General features: G+C 42.4%; 1 protein-coding gene across 9 annotated transcripts in view; it reads right to left on the reverse strand.

Moving 5' to 3' along the window:
- Rbp6 (RNA-binding protein 6) overlaps positions 1-22,051 on the reverse strand; it is a 1,759,572-nt gene that overhangs the window by 1,294,443 nt on the left and 443,078 nt on the right. For all 9 annotated transcript variants that reach the window (XM_067141638.2, XM_068226323.1, XM_068226322.1 and 6 more), the window contains one exon: positions 21,600-21,641. In XM_067141638.2, the coding sequence (XP_066997739.1) occupies positions 21,600-21,641 (42 nt within the window). The remainder of the gene's footprint in view (positions 1-21,599; positions 21,642-22,051) is intronic.

A 22,051-nucleotide genomic window follows, 5' to 3' on the forward strand; every position in this document is an offset into this window, starting at 1 on the left:
AACTGTCGCCGTTTGAGAGGGCTCGGATAATTGGGCTGTGTGAGGCTGGATTATGCAACATCAGCGCAAATTCGAGCAGTTGTGGCTCCCCATGTTACACAACAAATAGTTGGTAATCGCCTGCGTGCAGCAGGCTTACGAGCCCGTGTCCCTCCAGAAGGTGTTCCATTGACCCCACAACAACGACGTGTAAGGCTGAACTGGTGTCGAGAAAGATCGACGTGGGTCGACGAATGGCATAGAGCCGTCTTTAGTGATGAATCGCGCTTCTGTCTTGCCCGCAGTGATCGCCGGAATCGTGTGCGCCGACGTACCGGGGAGAGGGGCCGCCCAGATCTCATTGTCGAGAGGCACATAGTGCCAACACCAAGCATTATGGTCTGGGGAGCTATTGGCTTTAATGTGAAATCACAATTAGTGCTTGTTGAGGGCACTATGAATGCTCGACAGTACGTTGATAGGGTACTCAATCCAGTTGTTGTCCCTATGATGGCGAACACTGCTAATGGGATGTTTCAGCAGGACAATGCCTGGGTTCATACCGCACGCATCTCCAGAGAAGCTCTCCAAGACATCACAATCTTAGAATGGCCCGCCAGATCCCCTGACCTCAGTCCTATTTAGCATGTGTGGGACATGATGGGTCGACAACTGGCTAACTGTCTTCAGCCACCCACAACTCTGGAACAACTGACCCGTGCAGTGCTGCAAGCATGGGCCACAATTCCTCAGGAAGCGATCCAGGGCCTTATTGACTCCATGCCTCGAAGAATTCATCAATGTATTGCAATCGTGGTGGGCATATCCTGTATTGATTGTTGTCCAAACTTGCGGTCAGAGGGACAACCGAATACTCGTCCTGCATGTGCAATTGCAGCAATGTAGCACCACTCCTTCCGGGTGTTGCAATTTCCACTTTCTTCAGTGTATATGTAAATCATCTACGACCACTGCCTTCCACTGTTGATTATACGTATTCTTACGTTAACAGTAATCGCAAATATTTCGTTGGAAGCATTGAAGGAACACTACTAATTATTATACCGGGTGGTGTACATAATTACTATTATAGAAAGTACAGCGAAAATGTACTAAAATCATAATGATATAACTAGGGAGAAATATTGTTTTGAAAAATGTAAGAAGTAATTTATGTTCACAGAACTCGTGGGATGAGAGTATCACTTTCCGTGGAATGACAAGGAATACATCTGGACGAAACCTCACGCCTGTGACGCAATTATTTCTTCTAACGTTACAAAATGAGAAGTGATTGTGAATAACTTCAGCTGATTATACTTGCAGAGTCACACACGATTGTACACTTTTGTTAGTTACTGTCGCAGTATTCTACTCAGTACAGAGCGGAGAATGTTGCTGGAGCGGCTGGTGTTGAAGGCTACAATGGTACGTGCTGCTCCTAAATGATTAATACGACACCCCGAAGCTCTATAGCTTTATTTTAACATTCGGTTTAACGTAAATGAGAACACAGGTATAATTCCACTAGGGGACGTTGTTACTGAAATGACACCGCCTGTACCTGTATTCAAGTGAAGGTAATTTGCACTCAGAGAGTTACAGAAGTCTGTATCTTCTGTATCTTTACCATTAGGCCTATGCGAAGGAAGAAGGAGAAAGTCGAAAGTTTCCAATACAAACTCTTCCAGTCGCAAGTCAGTTGCACCTTAATGAACAAATTAGCGAGTTCGGAATGATATGTCCATTATTGGATTGCTAGAAGCAGGGTGGTGTTTTAATCAGTGATGGCCAATTTAACTTGTATTTAAAATGTCATTTTCCAGTGAGTTGAAGCTATAAGGAGTGTCTTCATAATTGTAGATAGCAGAGTCGAAAAAAGACTTCAGCATCATGAATTACGGTAAAATATCAGCTAATACTGTTTGGCTGAGTAGATGCATTTTCAGACTTGAAGAAAATGTAGAGAAATATCTCATTTGATGTTTGTTTCTCGCTCCGGAAGCTTAAGAGAACAGGTAAATTAGAACTGTCGTCAGTACAAGTTCCTTTATGCAACAGATTTACCGTCAACATATTTTTAACCTATTCGTTCCACCACTTAGTAAATTCATTGACGAGCCACCACCGAGACATTCTGCCACTTCTACAGTTCAACCCTTCCCCTGCGATTCATACGGCTCATGATACGGTACCACGACGACTGCTGCCCAGGCTGATGGTCAGGATGATATGTGAGAGTCCTGTAGTCTGCGTGCTTAGCTTTCCAGACAAGATTCACAGTGTCTCATACGAGACAGATTATAAGTTGCTCATTGAGACATCAATACAGGATTAAAATCATTAGAGGAGTAGGAAATCGAAATGGGAGGTTCCAGGTATGGAGCAGACAAGTCATTCCTATACCACAGAATTGGCTTCTTACCTCTTAGCTCTCTTCTTTCCCATAAACGTAAGGTATGGCACCCAAGACACGCTGATGAAGCAACATTCAAATTCTGAGCGAAGCTATGAGTAAGAATCTAGCTAATAAGTAGGTCTACACAGGCCAAAGTTGTGAGCTATGGAACGGTCGTAACTTCCCTACTAATTTCGTCCCATCGCTCGATTTTGTGTGACAATGTTCATACGTATGCTCACTAACACAGAACAATCACTCAGTCCGCCAACCTGACACTGCGTTCAGCCATGCATCGTTTTTATGCAAAATACAGATATTGCCTTAAGGCTTCATTCCATCAGAAAACATTATACACTGTAAGCTACATGCTATTTCACGCACATTGCCTTCTCTCTGAATACTGCATTCGTCACCGCGTTTCTCTTACACCACTGTAGTAAGTAATTTTTAAAAACACTGATTGCTAATTGCATGCCTCCCCCTAGTTCTCCTGCCGTCATCGCCACTGCATAGCTTCACTGCTCAGTCCCCTATAGCAAAAAAGGGCGATTTTATTAAAAGTGGATCGTGACGTGCAAACAGTACATCTCTTCACATGAGCGCCTGATCCCTTTCCTAGCTGATGCTCTCTTGAATTATCCATCCACTCTCTATGGACTGCTCTGTTTCCCCGGAGTCAAAGCAATGCGCGGGTCTGCCTGCGTTATTTCTCGTTCGGAAAAAAGAATAAATGCAGAGAGAAAAAAGGAAAAGGAACGATTGTGTTTCATTTCACGGATTACTTACAGCGCACTTTATGGATTACATACGTCACACGGCACGCTTTATGGTCTACTTTCAGTATAAGCTTTTGCCAAAATTATAGGATGAGATAGAAAAGATGGAGATCAAACTTCAAGGATCAAAAATTATAAACGGGTTCCCATAATATCTATTACTTATATATATATTGAAGGGTTCTTTCGGTTCGCATACTTATTGTAAGCTGCTATTTTACAAACATATTCAGCTCTGCCATTCGGCTACTCATTTCTTGTTACGATCATTCATATTTTAAACAAAACCGATACTTTCTTTCTACTATTCATTTCTTATTATGAACACTCCTCAGCCAATATAAAAATTAGGCTTTGTTTCCATTACTCATTTCTTGTTATCAACACTCCTTATCCAACATAAAAACTGAAACATCGCTTCTATTACTCGTATCTCTTTATGAACGCTCTTTATTTAACGAGAAAAACTGAAAATTCGTTTCATGTTTGAAATATTATATTGGGGCGACTGGGATTAAAAGAACATTAGATTTTTTCCGATTGACAGAATCCAAACGTATGAAGGAATACTTTTGCTTGAGGAAAACATGAGGGATTATTGAAATAAGTAAAGTTTAATCACAATTTTCTTCCATAATACTGTATAATCATAGAAAGGCCGAGAAAAAGAAAGGAAAGCAAAGGTAAAGAAGAATATTGAGTTACTATTAAATAAGTTGTAATATCGAATATACCTGAATAGAACATCGTCTTATGAATCTTGTCTTCATATAAATGAACCCGAATTTCATTACTGGATTTTAAGTTCACTGGCAGTTCATCTTCTTTGTCGTCATTAAGAGATGAATGGGCTTGTTACGAGACGTAACACTCAGCGTGAATGTTTCAGATTTCCAAATACTGATGACAGCAACTGTTGCATGGTTACCTATCCTTGAACGAATACTAGCAGTGGACCATTTTCAATTTCTTCTGTGAAACTTCAGTAGAAGTCAAGAAGGTAAAATATGACTGTAACGCGAGAGAAGGGCTAATTGTGACTGCAGTGGGAGCCCACTACTGGCACTTTCGGCCAATTTAGCATGCTTCATCATCAATATCCCGTGTGACTTGATGTCACATGGGTTCATAACGAACGGAACGTTTCCAAGAACGACTGTCTAGGTGGAAGATGGAACAAATGTGAATTCATGCTAAAATATTGTCAACAACTATTGACGTCTTAGCCAGTCTGTCCATAAATGTTCTGTTTCCATATGAATGCATTTTACACTTCTTATTACAGATCCTGAAAAAATGTAATATTATTATTATTAATAATAATAATAACAATAGCGGATGGTATCCGGAGTGCCTGCTTCAGGCATTTCTCTAGTAGACAGCCTATAGGCGACCTGCATGTCTGTGAGGACCTGAGATGATTTCTAATGATAAGACATCACAAATATCCAGCCCCCGTGCCAGACGAATTGACCACTTAAGGTTAAAATCGCTGACCAAGCCGGGAATCGAACCCGGGACTACTTGGACCAATGGCCAGCATGCTAACGAACATTCTTACAACTCATATACTATACTCCACCACTTTAACACGCAGTTGCCTATACCCGGCAGACGCCGCCCAAACTCGCGCGAGGATCTGCCTTACAAGGCGGCACCAGCCTAGCAACAGCGACGTCGAATTATTATTATTATTATTATTATTATTATTATTATTATTATTATTATTATTATTATTATTATTATTATTATTATTATTGAAGTACACCCTGTACATGGAATCGTTTGTAGAAGTGACGAATATCAACCTACGAAATACAATTCATTGCACATTCCATCTAGTGGCGCAGCTGGGCAAGGGTTGCCATCGGTGTCGAAGACAGAGTCAGATAACATCCAATCTCCTCCCACCTATACTCTATATGAGACAGGTTTGACGACTGTGCTTGCCACAGAATTTGACTAACACTTCAAGGAGCGTGTTGGGTTGTACAACGATATCCAGGAGGTCATTGTCCTATTTAAAGTAGCACATCTCTGTGCTGGGTTAAATAACAGCAGGAATGATACCGCCTGTACAGTGCACCGTTTGATATTCGTCGAACAAACACATGAGACGAACGAACATTACAGGCAATGACTTTCAACACGATGTTTCTAGGGATTGGTCCTGTGAATGTGCCATTCACTTGGTTTACGCCGTATATGCTAACGGTACTATTAGCACCAGGGTAGAGTCTGACCTCGTCGCGGCAAACTTTTAGCCACTAGCCTCACTAGGTGCTACTCTCTGGAAACCACAATATGCGGATTACTCGACGGCTTGAGTGGATGTCCGTCTCGTAGCACCCGTGATTTTCCACCAGCATCCAGCTAATGCTTGACGGTGGTCCTAGATGTTCCTTCTGGTACGATATTACCTCTAAATTGTTCTGCGGTCGCTGTGGGGTCTACTGTGGACGTTCGTACGATATAATAATTCGGGTCCATCTCTACTCAGTTTGTCCACAGCAAAGAGTGAGATGTGCCAGTTCCTCTGAACAATAGCAATAATGGTCTGTTAAAATTTCTTGTTAAATATTGTGCAATTCTCAGCAATTACCAGCCAGTGCCACGGAGGTCCGCTCTACGGCGTACCTGGAGACCGCAAGCTACTCCATCTGCAGGTGTGCATCTGCTGATTCGCCTCAGATATTCGATGGACAATAATCGATTCGTGATTCTCCTTCAACGCTGATTTGGATGATGACTATCACGTGCTGCCCTCTGGCAGTAACCCCCCCCCCCTCCCCACCCGCATGGTGCTACAGACCAGATAGGCCTTGGAATTCCAAGTGGCTGTTGCTTAGACGAAAAGCTTGCAGAAAACAAGGTGACACGTGATCAGCGCGAATAATCCTCTCGGCTGTTTGCCTTGGCTTTCTTGAACGGGAACACTATCTCACCGTCAGATACCTACTCGATTTTTCTCGCGTAAGCTGAGTGGATTTCGAACCCTGACCCGGATGGAATGGAACCCAGGGCATCTCTGTTAGAATGCCACATTCAAATAGGGTCTTTCCCATTTACTTGCAACATGATGCTTCGTATTCACTCCTTTTAGTGTATTTGCGTCTACCATTGTCAAAAACTCATATTTCATGCAGGAACATCTTAGTAGACAGCATAAAACATTCATTTCCAGTTATATATCATGTCAATAAAACAAACCTGTAAAAAATTCAGAAAAACTAAAAGAGAGTTGGATTTACATAGATGCTTGATCGACCAGAACATGCTCGACATTCGTCTCAAATTTACGTGAGTTTCTGATGTCAAACGCGTATCGGGGCCTGTTTTACAAAGTTACTAAGTAAACTAGTTACTACACAGTTCAAGAAATTAGGGGAACATGTTTTGAACGTATGCCATGCTTCACAAAACAATACCTCACACCCATATATATTAGTATTCACTTTACGTCGCACCGACACAGATAGGTCTTATGGCGACGATGGAACAGGAAAGGCCTAGGAATGGGAAGGAAGCGGCCGTGACCTTAATTAAGGTACAGCCCCAGCATTTGCCTAGCGTGAAAATGGGAAACCACGAAAAACCATCTTCGGGGCTGCCGACAGTGGGGTTCGAACCCACTATCTTCCGATTACTGGATACTGGCCGCACTTAAGCGACTGCAGCTATCGAGCTCGGTCCCAGGTATATTACCAACTAAACCTTCATTCTTTACCGTTCAAGTATACAAAAGAACATCGATGGATTCGAGTTCATTTTCAAAACACAAACGGAAATGCCCAAATATGGGCGAAAACAAAGTGAGAACAGTCCTCCAGTGTGGCTTTTTATCACAGTTGGAGAGTTTCAGTATGTTGAATGTAATCCACGTGCATTTATCACAGCTTGGCACATATGTGGCATGCTCCATGTAAGTCGACGGAGGTCACGTTGCGTTATCGGGTCTCATTCCTCAATGAGAGCCTGTTCGAGGTCTTGGCGAGTCTGTGGTGGAACAGGACGCCCACGAACACTTCTGCCAAACCTATCCCACACATGCTCAATGGGATTAAGGTCGGACTCACTGCTGGCCATTCCATCTCTTGTCTCGCAACACAGCTCTGGTGATGCGCGCTACATGAGCCATGGCAATGTCGTGCATGAGTACGAATTCAGGGCCAACAACGTATGCAGCAACCAACACATGTTGTAGCAGTATCTGCTCGATGTACCCCGCAGCGGTAAGATTACCACGGACGACAACAAGATAGAACCCCACTGTCTGCAGCCCTGAAGATGGTTTTCCGTGTTTTCCCATTTTCACACCAGGTAAATGCTGGGACTGTACCTTAATTAAAGCCACGGCCGCTTCCTTCCCATTCCTGGGCCTTTCCTGTCCCATCGTCGCCATAAGACCTATCTGTGTCGGTGAGACGTAAAACAACTAGCAAAAAAAAAAAAAAAAAAAGAACCCACCAGTCTGGGCTCAAAAAGGTAGTTCATCCATCGTCTGAGCCACTCAGCCCGGGAAGAATTCCAGCACTCAAGTGTCGATAGTTGTTACAGGGCCGTTAAACCCAAAACAATAGATTATGATGATGATGATGATGATGATTATTATTATTATTATTATTATTATTATTATTATTAAATAAAGTTGAACGAAATTGTTAATACTAAACTTGGATTTCTGGTATTGAAATGGGCTCATATCTCACTAACACCAGAGTGCACTCAGGGGTAAAATATAATTTCCATTACGGCTGATCACAGACATGATGGTGAAATATGGCTCCTTGGCTGAATGGCCAGTGATCAGAATTCATAGTGAAATGGAAATGGCATATGGCATTTAGAGCCGGGGGTGTCCGAGGACAAGTTCGGCACGCCAGGGGCCTGTTTCATAAAGCTACAAGTCTACAAGTGTACAAGTTGTAGTTACAAGTGCATGTTCCTACACTTGTAAGAAATTTTTGTTTCATAAACAAAATTTCTACAATTGTAAGGTTGGTACTTTTCACTACAAGTCTTACAAGTCAGCTGATTTCTGTGAGATAGACAAGTGGAGTCACAGGAGTCAAAGATGAGTAGTAAACAGCAACAAATTGCCAACAAATTTTTAATCCTGAATAAAATCAGGGATGCAAAAGAAATTTTGTTTGGAGCCTTCTGTTCTTCACTCACAAAAGAAGATAAAGTTAGAGTGTGGAGGAATATCCACAATATTGCCTTATCTGTGGGTCTTATCCTTGATACTAAAGATTTTACCTATGTTAGAGATGTCCTGTGTCAGAATCTAAAGAAGACCACTGTTGTAAGTATTAAAACATATAGTATTCATATACTTATATTTATTACACAGCCAGAATATGAATTTGTTATACATGTGCATTTTCCATTATTTCACAGGCAAAATTGGACAATGCAAAAAAAACAGGTTCTGCTGGTGGCAAAACATCAAACCTGACAGATATATATAATAGAGTAATTGATCTAATTGGCCAAGAATCGCCCACTGTAACAAGTTTAGGGGTAAATGAAACATGGGAGAAACCATTAGAAGAGACTACTGCTTGTGAAAACAATGCAGAAGCAACACCAGTAGTAGTTGGTGATGAAACACCATGTTCAAGCAAAGGCAAGTTAATGTTTCTTATTTGTTTACAAATTTCAGATGCATTCTAATATTTTAACCATATTTAACCATTTTAACAATATTTTAACCCTTAACCATTATATTTAAACCATTTATGAACACTTCAGGTCAGAAAAGGAAGAAAATTTCCTCTGAGTCTTCACTTCACCACACAGATTACCAGGAAATTCAGAGGAGAAAGAAGATAGCCATTCAGAATGAGCTATTAGAAATACAAATATATAAATCAAAATTGGAGGCTTTGAAACTTGAGAGAGACTTGGGCCTACCCATGTCTCTTTATACAAAGGACATTACAAAGTGTGATGATAATGTAGAAGAGGGTGTTTATTATTTATTAACAAATGGAGTGGCTGAAGAAGCTAATGAATGATTTTACATCTATGTTTGATTATTTTTCTCATGTAAATTAAACAATAACATTAAAATAGTTTGTCTGTGTAAATAACTGCCGTTTATCACATTATTTCACTATATATTTTACAAGACATTATTTCACTGAATATTTTAGGTAAGCCTTAATCTTAAGCAAAATGGTTACTGAGTTGTTGTAGGCGCCTATGTGCTGCTGGTAGTGGTACATAGTCAAAATCTGGTTCATCGTTTTCATTTTCATTTTCAACGGGTTCTATGTTCATCACATTCTGATCTTGAAGTTCTCTTGAAATGTTACAAAGTGTAACACAACAAATAAAAATATTAGCTGCAAAAGTAGGGTTAACTATAAGATGATTGAGACATGGAAATTTCTCTTTTAAGATCCCAATAGCATTTTCAATTATACGCCTTGTTGACTTATGAGCTTTATTAAAACGCATAACTGCAGGGTCATTTATATTATTCAAGACAGGTGTAATGAGCCATTCCTTAAGTGGGTACCCTGAATCACCAAGAAGAATAGCACCTGGAAATGGACGCCACCCAGCATCAAAGCGTTGAGAAAGAGTACTATTTCTTAGTACACGTGCATCATGCACACTTCCAGGCCAGTTAGCACTTGCATAGTAAAACTTAAGATTTGGTCCACACACTATCATGCAATTTATGGAATGGTTCCCATGCCTATCAGTGAAGTCATTCTCATGTCCTACTGCATGAGCATCAATGTTTATTAGTGTTCCATCAATACATCCACATACACTGACTGACAGAGCAAATGCAACACCAAGAAGGAGTGGTTCGAAAGGGATGAAAGTTGGGGAAAAAGCAGAGACGGCACGGACGAATAATTGATGTTTATTTCAAACCGATATGCAGGTTACACAATGCGCACGGCATCGACTCAGTAGGATGTAGGACCACCGCGAGCGGCGATGCACGCAGAAACACGTCGAGGTACAGAGTCAATAAGAGTGTGGATGGTGTCCTGAGGGATGGTTCTCCATTCTCTGTCAACCATTTGCCACAGTTGGTCGTCCGTACGAGGCTGGGGCAGAGTTTGCAAACGGCGTCCAATGAGATCCCACACGTGTTCGATTGGTGAGAGATCCGGAGAGTACGCTGGCCACGGAAGCATCTGTACACCTCGTAGAGCCTGTTGGGAGATGCGAGCAGTGTGTGGGCGGGCATTATTCTGCTGAAACAGAGCATTGGGCAGCCCCTGAAGGTACGGGAGTGCCACCGGCCGCAGCACATGCTGCACGTAGCGGTGGGCATTTAACGTGCCTTGAATACTCACTAGAGGTGACGTGGAAATACGCAATAGCGCCCCAAACCATGATGCCGCGTTGTCTAGCGGTAGGGCGCTCCACAGTTACTGCCGGATTTGACCTTTCTCCACGCCGACGCCACACTCGTCTGCGGTGACTATCACTGACAGAACAGAAGCGTGACTCATCGGAGAACACGACGTTCCGCCATTCCCTCATCCAAGTCGCTCTAGCCCGGCACCATGCCAGGCGTGCACATCTATGCTGTGGAGTCAACGGTAGTCTTCTGAGCGGACGCCGGCAGTGCAGGCCTCCTTCAACCAATCGACGGGAAATTGTTCTGGTCGATATTGGAACAGCCAGGGTGTCTTGCACATGCTGAAGAATGGCGGTTGACGTGGCGTGCGGGGCTGCCACCGCTTGGCGGCGGATGCGCCGATCCTCGCGTGCTGACGTCACTCGGGCTGCGCCTGGACCCCTCGCACGTGCCACATGTCCCTGCGCCAACCATCTTCGCCACAGGCGCTGCACCGTGGACACATCCCTATGGGTATCGGCTGCGATTTGACGAAGCGACCAACCTGCCCTTCTCAGCCCGAGCACCATACCCCTCGTAAAGTCGTCTGTCTGCTGGAAATGCCTCCGTTGACGGCGGCCTGGCATTCTTAGCTATACACGTGTCCTGTGGCACACGACAACTCGTTCTACAATGACTGTCGGCTGAGAAATCACGGTACGAAGTGGGCCATTCGCCAACGCCGTGTCCCATTTATCGTTCGCTACGTGCGCAGCACAGCGGCGCATTTCACATCATGAGCATACCTCAGTGACGTAAGTCTACCCTGCAATTGGCATAAAGTTCTGACCACTCCTTCTTGGTGTTGCATTTGCTCTGTCAGTCAGTGTACTTGAGGCATACGAGCAATAGCACGGAACTCTCGAACAATGTGGCCAGTTTCCTCTGGCCAGTCAACAACTGTGGGAAACTTGACAATATTCACTGTATTCACAACTGAATGAACTGCTCTGCACACACTATATTTTGATACACCATGCATATCACCTACTGCATGATATTTCCCTCCATTTCCTAACCAGTGTAATGCTATAAGTAACTGTTGGTTTGGGGATAGAGCACAGTTTCTGTTAGTTGCATGTTGAAGTTGATTACCTACATCTTGAAGAAGTGACTCCAGTTTCACTGAACTCATTCTAAACCTTTCATTGTATTCATAAAAGCTTGTGAAAGACATGTTAACCCTACTTCTGAAAGTTCTTTTACGTCTTTGCCCATCCCCTATTATATCTTCATCACTATCGCTACTACTATATAACAAATCCATATTCCACATAAAAATGAACACAAAGCTTGAAAATTGGGTATTTAACAGCAAATTACACAGACTTGTAATCAACCTTACATGTCTCAAACAACTTGTAAGAAAAACTGTATTTTCTACAAGTTCTTGTACTCTACCAGTATCTTTATGAAACAAAACATGAATTTTGACTTGTTTGACAAGTCTTGTAACTTGTATAAATTCACTTGTACCTACAAGTGCTTTTATGAAACGGGATTTCACTTTTTCCTACAACTTGTATGAAAAATTACTTGTAACTTGTAGACTTGTAGCTTTATGAAACAGGCCCCAGATGGAGGTCTTTTGTTTTGACTCCCATAGGCGACCTGCGCGTTATGATGAGGATGAAAGGATGATGAAGGCGACACATACTGTACACCCAGCCCCAGTGCCAACGGAATTAACCAATTGTGGTTAAACTTCCAGACCCTGCCGGGAATCGAACCCGGTGCCCCTGTGACCAAAGGTCAGCACGCTAACCATTTAGCCATGGATCCGGACAGAATTCATAGTGTCTCGGTTCGATACTCAGCCTGATCGGTGATTTCAACGACATGTGGTTAATTGCTTCGCTTCGGCGACTAGGTTTTTGTGTTTGTCACAAGACGTATCTCTTCATTTACACGATACCCCACACGAACAAACATCTCAGAAATTCGCAACAGTGAATACATCCGTACCGAGGAAGTGCATGCGCGGTTTGTGTCACGTAGCTAACAGCTTGCGTTCGACAGATCGTGGGCTTGAACCCAACTGTTGGCAGCCCTGAAGATGGTTTTCCGAAAAAAGCCTAGGAATGGGTAGTGATCGTGGCCTTAGTGAAGGTACAGTATTTTCCTGGTGTGATAATGGGAACTCACGGAAAACCATCTTCAGGGCTGTGACGTAAAGCAGATTGTAAAAATAAATCCTTCCCATGGGGTTGGCATTACACCGTAAAACAGGGTCAAGTACCGAGACACCACTCGGTTGCCGGAAACGCGGTAGGTAGTCGAAGAAGACAAGGCGATGAATTTAGGAATTTTGTTGAATGTACAGTAGATGTTCCTATAAATCACCTTTTATAGCGGGCCGATCTATGAGAATGGGTGATGGGATTAGCTGTGAGACTACTGGATACAGCTCTAGAGAATGTGACAAGTGATGGAAGGCACAGGAGGTTATAGTTACGGACGATGTTTATTTTGAGGGAATAGTAAGTGTAGACGAGACCACAGGAACACAGAATCACTATGGTTCTCCTTCAATCGCTGAGTACTGCACACAGAACGCTGTAGGATCAATAATAATAATAATAATAATAATAATAATAATAATAATAATAATAATGCACTTCAACCCATCTCAGTTACGAATGACCTTCAGAGACACTCAGGCCGGGAATTTGATGTGAAAATGGACTTCTTCAATATGCCAGCAAATCTACACTCATGGGTCTCTCGTTCACAGCGTCTCTTCCGTATCAATCTAAAGCGCCAGGATTCGATCTAACTACCTTAAGCTTACGAGGTGAACGTGAAATCGACTATGTTCTGCAGCCGGCCTCTACAATGCATGATGTATGAACTCATGTGCGTTAATAACTTAGTTACATGCTACAAAGAATTTCATACCTCTGGTAAACTGGTTTTAAAAGTAAAAATAAGAAGATTTTAACTTACTTACGGCAAACCCTGCCAACCAGAGTATTTACGGAGTGTGTTGTTTGCTGGAATTTTCTTGTTCTCTCACTCTCTAATCTGCTGTCGAACCTCACAGTGTTGAAACTTCCTCCTGTATTTTTTTATAGTTGACTTACTCCGCGCTACGGGTTAATACACACGAGGCCACAGATTTAGTTGAGAATACAAAAATTCGACATATTCGCCACAGAATGAAAATAAATGTTTAATTCATTAAATACAGTTATCAATAATGTTCAAAATAGACCGGGAACAGATCACGTGAAGAAATCCTGGGATTTGATATGAAAGAGAAAAAGGAGACGAAGACGACGACCATGATGATGCTGCTGCTGCTGATGATGATGATGATTATACACTTCTTATACAACCGGCTTATGTATTTCACTTATTACATTATTACGCTATTTGATCTTAATGATTCAAACCAATTTTGAACAAAATTATACTCCTAATATTGGACCCAGATTCTGGTAAAGATGTGTGCTAATACTTGGTGAGTGAAATAAGCGTAATCAATTACTTCAAGGATGAGAACCAAGTGTCATGGACATTTCGGTATGCGCTATAAACAAGGGTACAGATGTAAAAGTAGAAGCTATTCGTGACTAGCCACGTGGAAACATAACCACTTAGTTATAAAATGTATGACCGAGCGAGCTGGCTATGAGGTTTTGATCACGTAACTGTCAGATTGCACTCGGGGGACAGTGAGTTTGAACCCCACGGTCGGCAGACCTGCAGACAATTTTCCGTGTTTTTCCATTTTTACACAAGGTTTTCATTAAGGCCACGGTCGCTCCTTCCCATTCCTTGCCCTTCCCTATCCCACCGACGGCATAAGACCTCCCTGTGTCAAATCTTCTCATTGCAGCATTATGTGTCTGTTTAACGCCTAACATATTGGAGACTACAAAATGTGGTAACAGTCAAATAATAGAGAATAGTTATTTCTCTTTTTGCTATTTGCCTTACGTCCTAGAAATGGGAAGGAATCGGCCGTGGCCTTAATTAAGGTACAGCCCCAGCATTTGTCTGGTGTGAAAATGGGAATCCACGGAAAACCATCTTCAGGGCTGCCGACAGTGGGATTCGAACCCACTATCTTCCGGATGCAAGCTCACAGCTGTGCGCCCCTAACCGCACGGAGAACTCGCCCGGTAGAATAGTTATTTAAGCAACTGCCGTGGAAAGTCAACTTTTATGTTCCGAATGAGATGTTCCGAAATGAGTAACGTAAATTCATCACTTTAGTGGCTGTTGGGTACAATATTTCATACTATGGTGAATTTACTCATTTTAAATCAAATACTTAATTTTAAATAATGTTGACATGTCATTACGCAAACCATCTGTGATTGATTCATGCAGTGACGTTTTTTGTTTTGTTGTGAGTAGGGTCTATGTTGTTAAGAAACATTTAAGAGGTGGGTAGACATACAAGGAGTCATTTGGTAATAAAACATCAAGGCCAATGTTATTTGAAGCAGTGAACAATCCACTAAGCTACCAGAGTCGTAATCATGGTCATTCGGTCCTCGATTAATGAAGGTAATATGAAATATATTATATACTGTAATATAAGCAATATTTACACTGAGTGGCCAAAAGTCACGGGAAGGGGTGTCCCATTAAAAAATGTGCCGTGTACGTATGACCCCTGAGCGTTGTGGCTAGCTGCGGCGTGGCTGAGTAGTCTCACAGACGCCAGTGTTGTGATGATGGCAAAACGTCGTGAGTTAACCGGCTTTGAACGTGGGTTGAACATTGGCGAACGGCGCATGAGTAGATGAAGGGGTTCGGCGGCCGCCACCTCCACCCAGCCCTTGAAGAGGTCTGATTCGGCGGGTGACGCAACAGCGTGGTGCGGGCTGCTAGCTAAGTGCGTGCCTTCAACCTTATTTGGCTAAGAGTGCGTTCTTAACCTCACATGACCTTACGCTGGCTACATGCCTAGGCTTAACCATACAGACTTCGAGTTCGACCCTAAGCTTAAGGGCGTTAACCTTACGAACCGAACGGAAGAGGATTCTCTGCCAAGGATAATTTTCGTCTAGCGGAGTGGAATAGAACAGAATTATCAACATCCGTACAACTTAGTAGATGATCGGGATATTTCGGATGACCATTTGGCGACATATGTGTATCAGCTTCTGCTGGAAAGACAACTGTTTCCTGTAGACGATCGGAAACTTCATGTTTCGTTATAGTTTATTCAACTCACTAAGAACGGACACGAAAACTTATCAATTTCATTCAAAAATATAATTTCCTTTAAGACAAGACCCATGAGTACCTCTTATTGCAACAACATTATAAATAATACCTTTGAGGAAATAAACGAGGCAATGAGAAATCAAACTGATTAGAATATTAAGTTTCATGGCAGATTACTCTAGCCTATATCCAATTTATGTCATACTTATTGTTGAATTAATCACAAAATTATGCTAAGTTGGAGTCCACATACAGTATGTCAGTCCGATAATTGACCTTTAAGTGTTTATTATATGTACATTTGAACAATTTCCTAAGTGGCATTCCCCTCGTTTCACACTATCGTGCATGTGCTCCCAACAAACCGTGTTGCAAACGAAACTGCCCTGCTGAGGAAAATATATACACTTCACAGTTTTCAGTTAATGTTGAGGCTACCTCGATTAACGACTTTATCCTGCCACTATTCGCAACCTACCGTACTTTTAAATTGATCCTGGACTTCCACTGCATCTGAAGTAGCATTTCCTCCTGCAAAATTGACTTGTTTTTGTTAAATTCTACTATCTGAAATAGTTGTTGGAATTTCAATTCACCGAGACTTAATTTCATCGCGCAATAAACAATCACATAAGCTTGAATATTCTCCTTTCGCCTCCCTCGAGAAGTTAATTTCATGCACCTAGAATATTCTCCGACTCTTTTCATTTTACTCCCTTCATTTCCTGCCTCCTCACAAAAATGCTAGCGCTATCAGTCCGTCCATGTCGTGCATTATGTTTCTCGTAGAATTCCGTTCGATTTTGTTCCGCTAGATGTGAGTAGTCGAGTGGAAATTTTGACTGTTCTGTTCGGTTCGATTCGATTCCACTGAATTTTGGAAAGAGTGCTAAGTTTGAATCCCCGTCATGTGTAGCGCGGATTGTTTTGGTTCTGAACACAAAGTTTTAATCCCTAAGTGATATAAACATTACAGTAGGCAATAGAAAAACTCTAGCGATCAAATATATAAGCTCGAAATGTTACAATCAAAAATTCAGTGTTCAAACACTCAAAACCTCCAACGCGTCACACATCATATGGTAGCGTATTTGACTCGGGTCGCTCGGCATATATAAAGTATATCACCATCTCCCTAGTCCCATGTGTCTAGATTTTGTAATTCCCGGCTTCGTTGGGGATTTTAGTTTTATACGGTAATTCTGATAATACGCGAACTCGTGCGGGACTAAATTCAGGCAACGGATTATTTTTTCTTATTGGGCACGCATGTTGACTATCCAGTACAAAGGTGGGTTGGATCCTGCAAATTATTATTGTGTGTGTGTTTGGCACTTAATAGTTGGACTGTCGGGCTGAGTAGCTCAGACGGTTAAGGCACTAGCCCTCTAAATCCTGCTTGGCGGGCTTTGACTAACTCTTGGAAACAAGGGAAAACTACATTAAGGATGACTGCGCAGCCCGTCAACGTTAGGTGTTTTGAATTTGATGCACAATCATTTGTGATAGCAGTCCATGGAAAAGAGTGCTGAGTTCGATTCGCAATCATGTGTGCAGCGAATATTTTTTCGGTTCTGAACACAAAGTTTTAATCTCAAAGTGATTTCAACAATATTGTAATTTACCATAAAGCTCTAGAGTTCAAATCTATAAGCACGAAATATTGAAATAAAAAAAATCAGTGTTCCAAACACTGAAAACCAATAATGCGTTACACATCAGTTCACAGGCTAGCGTAATGGACTCCGCAGCCGCTTAGCTTCGAGCCTCAAAGATGATTCCCAATATTACGCCCCTATGAATAAAGCATATGTATTACGCCTTAAACTATCTCCATAGTCCCATGTGTAGCCGCCATCTTGTTTTCAGGTTTAGTTTCCACAAATTTCTGCAACAAAACCCCCCTACTCCTTTTTCTGTAGCGGATTGAGGTGTTAGATTACAGTAGACTTCGGTCCAAGAAAAATCTAGTATTCGATTTCCTGATTGTGTTGAGCTTCAAGCTCAGAGAGTTTCAAGTTCGATGTCCATTCTTCTTTGGTTCAAAGGAGTCCTAGACTATCTCTGCGTAGGTTAGATAATTTGACAAATGTTACTTTTGTTCAACCTATGAATAAGGCATATGTATTAAGGCTTACACTACCTCCCTAGTTCCGTGCCGTCGTCCTTTTCTGAGTTCAGCTTCCAACGTTACGGCCCCTACGAATAAAGCACATGTATTAATCGTTACACCATATCCCTGGTCCCAAGTGTAGCCGCCATCTTGTTCCGAGTTCAGCTTCCAGCGTTACGGCCCCTATAAATAAAGCACGTGTATTAAGCCTTACGCCGTTTTCCCAGTCCTATCAGTTTAATTTGTAGCCTCCATCTTGTAACAAGTTCAGCTCCAAGTCCGGGGAGGTTAAGTTCGGTTAACGCGTGGTCAGCGGAAGATTAAGCCTGCACTTTTAGCCAGGGTGTAGGGGAAGGGCAACCGGTTAGGTTAACGCCTGGTCAGCGTAAGGTTAATTCTACACTTTTTGTCAGGTTTTGAGTTAGGTTATGTAGAGCGTGGTCAGCGTAACGTTAGACCTGCACTTTTAGTCAAGGTGCAGGAAAGGTTAACATCTGGTCAGCGTGAGCCTAAGCCTACACTCTTAGCCATTAATATTATGTAAGGTTAAGCCTATACTGTTATGCGGTTAGCATCGGCATCGAACTTAGTTCTGTAAGGTTAACGCCCTTAGGCCTGGGGTCGAACCATGGATCTGCGAGGTTTAGTCTAGACACGTCATGCGTCTTGGGTTAAGCTTGCCCTCTTAGCCATAATCAAGTTGGCTGTTAGGGTAAGCTTGCACTTTTTATCATCGAACATTGGTCTGTAAGGTTAACGCCCTTAAGCCTAGGGTCAAACCCGAAGTCTGTTAGGTTAAGCCTGGACACGTAGCTAGCGTAAGGTCATATGAGGTTAAGAGCGCACTCTTAGCCAAATAACGTTAAGGGAACGCAATAAGCTAGCAGCCCGCACCACGCTGTGACGTCACCCGCCGGATAAGGGCTTCTCCCAGGGGCGAGTGGAGGTGGCAGTCGCCATTCCCACCCCAAAAGTATCTACTCGCATTAGACATAGAATTGCGGAGATTACCCGTGAATTTGGGTTTCCGAGGTCAACAATGTCGAGGGTGGATCTTCAATATCGCAGAGAGACTGTTACCACCAGCGTAGACTGCCGCATGGGAAGACCACAGTTGTGTAACTAACGGACATTACGGCGCCTCCACAGAACCACAGTGAGCGTTCGACAGGCTACTGTGAGTCAGATCACCGGCCAGTTGATTGTTGGGAGTCAGGAACCCATTTTTACTAGAAATGTAAGGAGGCAACTCCACCGCATAGGCTTCACCAGCCAACGACCAACTCGTGTCCCTTTTCTGACATCTAGACACAGAGCTCAACGGCGTGCATGGGCCCATGAATATCGGCAATGGACCATGGAACAGTGGTGGCGTGTGGTATGGTCCGATGAATCCCGATTTCAGTTGTATCCAGCTGAACGGCGTGTGAGATTTTGGCGTATGCCCCATGAAGCTATGGATACTGCGTGTCAACAAGGTTGTGTCCAGGCGGGAGGCGGAACAGTTCTGGTCTGGGGGGCATTCACACGGTCGCAATTAGGTCCCATTAACCGGCTGCAGGGAGCGCTGACAGGTGCACGTTATGTTGAAATTCTTTCAGAACATCTGCATTCCTTTCTGACCCTTGAGTACCCTGATGGGGATGCCATATTTCAACAGGACAATACGCCATTTCACCGCTCTGTGGTATCACACAGCTAGTTGGAGGAGCATTCCAGTGAAGTTACGATCATGGATTGGCCCTCCAGATCTCCCGATCTAAATCCAATCGAGCATTTATGGGATGCTGTCGATGGTGGTGAACGCTCCATGAACCTCGCACCAAATACACAAGACCAATCGTGAGTATCGGTGCAAGATGCGTGGGTACAGATCCCTCCAGAACGATACCAGCACCTTGCTTGCGGAGTCGATACCTCGCCGTATTGCTGCCGTTTTGGGGGTTCGCGGAGGAGCAACACATTATTAACATCACATTCAGCGTCTTCCCTCGTCTTTTGACCACTCATTATATATGTCGGAAATGGATTAACCTATACATTAGTGAAAATGGTGATGGCGGCGTATTACTTGAGCTGTGAATGCAGTGAGGCTATTTTTGCTGCAGATGTGTACGGAACCACATTTCTGTAATGAGGTGGCGAAATAATTCAATAAGGTTAAGTTAGGCGTTCTCCGATTCATAATCTCCATGAATACTCGAAAACCGTAAAAGTAGTTAGTGGGACGTAAATCCACTATTATTATCTCTTTGCATATCCGTGTTAACATTACTGTGAAGCGGAGTTCAACCAATCAAAGACGATTTCTAAAAAAACAGTGCTGAATGTAATTACAGTACGGTGCAGCGTCATTTTCCGATTTCTCTTGAGTACGGAATGAAGGCAATTACGTCATAGTATGAAATGATTTTCCTGAATGCACAATTTGTTCGAAAAAAGCTCTAAATTAGGCACATCGGTAACGCGGTAGGTACTGAATAAAGATGTCACGAGTGGTCTTGATCATTCTAATTGCAAGCACAATGCACTTTACAATATGCGATATGTCATGAATTGCACCATTTCGCACATCTGATATGAAATATTCGGATACTGTCATGACAGGTGAATGTGGGGCTACCCTGTTAATCCATTACCATCAATTCATCTCTCGAAACCATTCGTGTATACATTTTTTGACTACAGCAGAAGTTGTCCAGAATAACCTTCGCGCAGAAAACAAACTTTTTACCATACGGCCAGCGATGCATTTTTTGGTTGAGTTTGGACTCAATTGTAATATAAATCCAAAAAATATTCAGCACCCTATTTTTACGGTAAAATACACAACCAGTAACTCATCATTTCACAAATTTGTCCCCTAGATCTACATAGAACCGGTGTTGGTGCATCTGTACGTACACTGTGTCGAAATTATCCGAAGCCAAAGTACGTTGTCTTTGTAATTTGTATGTAAATGTTATGTATGAGGAAACACTTGTGGGTAAATGGCACAAAATAAGGGAGATTCGTACGAAAGCTAATAATATAAACTGCATTTCTATAGCAAGAAAAAAATTGTCATTTTCATGAATCATATTTAACATGAAACACAGTACCATACCAAGTTTATACATATCTTTGCAATTGTTGAGGAATATTCCTCCATGTTGTACAATACCCCTTCTTCAAACTCGGATATACGGACGGTCCATTTGCTTTCTGCGACATTTACGTTCTACAAAAGAGATTCCAATTCTCTAGGATGTAGGATGGAAACTTTATGGTAATCGGGTATATGAATAACGCCAACAGAAATTCCGAAGGGTCTATACTGCATTACCATCAGTTGCGTCAATTTTAATGGAATGCATCTTATCTCAATTCAAGCGGAATCAGCCACCATAGTGCCATTTTGCACTATTTGGACGAGGTAACAAATGATCAACTGACATTTCTAAATGCGACTACTCAACAATTGACACTCCTAAATTCGACTACTCAACAGACTCAAATATACCTGCTCCACCGAGATCGAGTGAGTGAGAAACTAAATGCCATGGTCTAATGGCAGTGTCTTAATCGCCGAGTTCCGTTTTCAGTGACCGAACACAAAGCATGTTTCACAACCAAAATGATCTTACAGCCATCCTTGCGCAGTGGGTGAAAGTACCATATTGAATTCAGCCCTATTATAAACAAATGCCCAATCACCTGCGCTACCCTGCCTTAAGAATTCCCACAAGCTAAAACATTTATCAGTATACTTCATAATACAAGTTCACTACTCACCTTTGGATGTGCTCTCCTGGGAAATGCAACTTTGGGATCAATCTGAAAGTTAAAAAAAAGAATATTTTGTTATTGTATGGTCGATAAGATAAAGGAAAAATTTTCCTATTATCAAAAGCACACTCCTACAAGTATTATAAACTACTAAGGGGACTAGTACTGATAGACAGGTCTTATATAACCGTATGATCAAGACACTCATGGCTCTTATACTTTGCTGTATTACTGCATATCATTACGAAAAGCGGCGCGGTTCCGAAACGATGTTTAACCTCCGAGATGTCACTTGGGTAGTAAAATAACTAACGATGGCAGAAGTAAGGAGGACATAAAATGCAGACTAGCACAAGCAAGGAAGAACTTTCTTCAGAAAAGGAATTTGCTCACTTCAAACATTGATATAGGAATTAGAAAGTTGTTTTTGAAGACGTTCTTGTGGAGTGTGACATTGT

Source organism: Anabrus simplex, chromosome 2 (genome assembly GCF_040414725.1).
Source record: "Anabrus simplex isolate iqAnaSimp1 chromosome 2, ASM4041472v1, whole genome shotgun sequence".
Taxonomy (NCBI): Eukaryota; Metazoa; Arthropoda; class Insecta; order Orthoptera; family Tettigoniidae; genus Anabrus; species Anabrus simplex.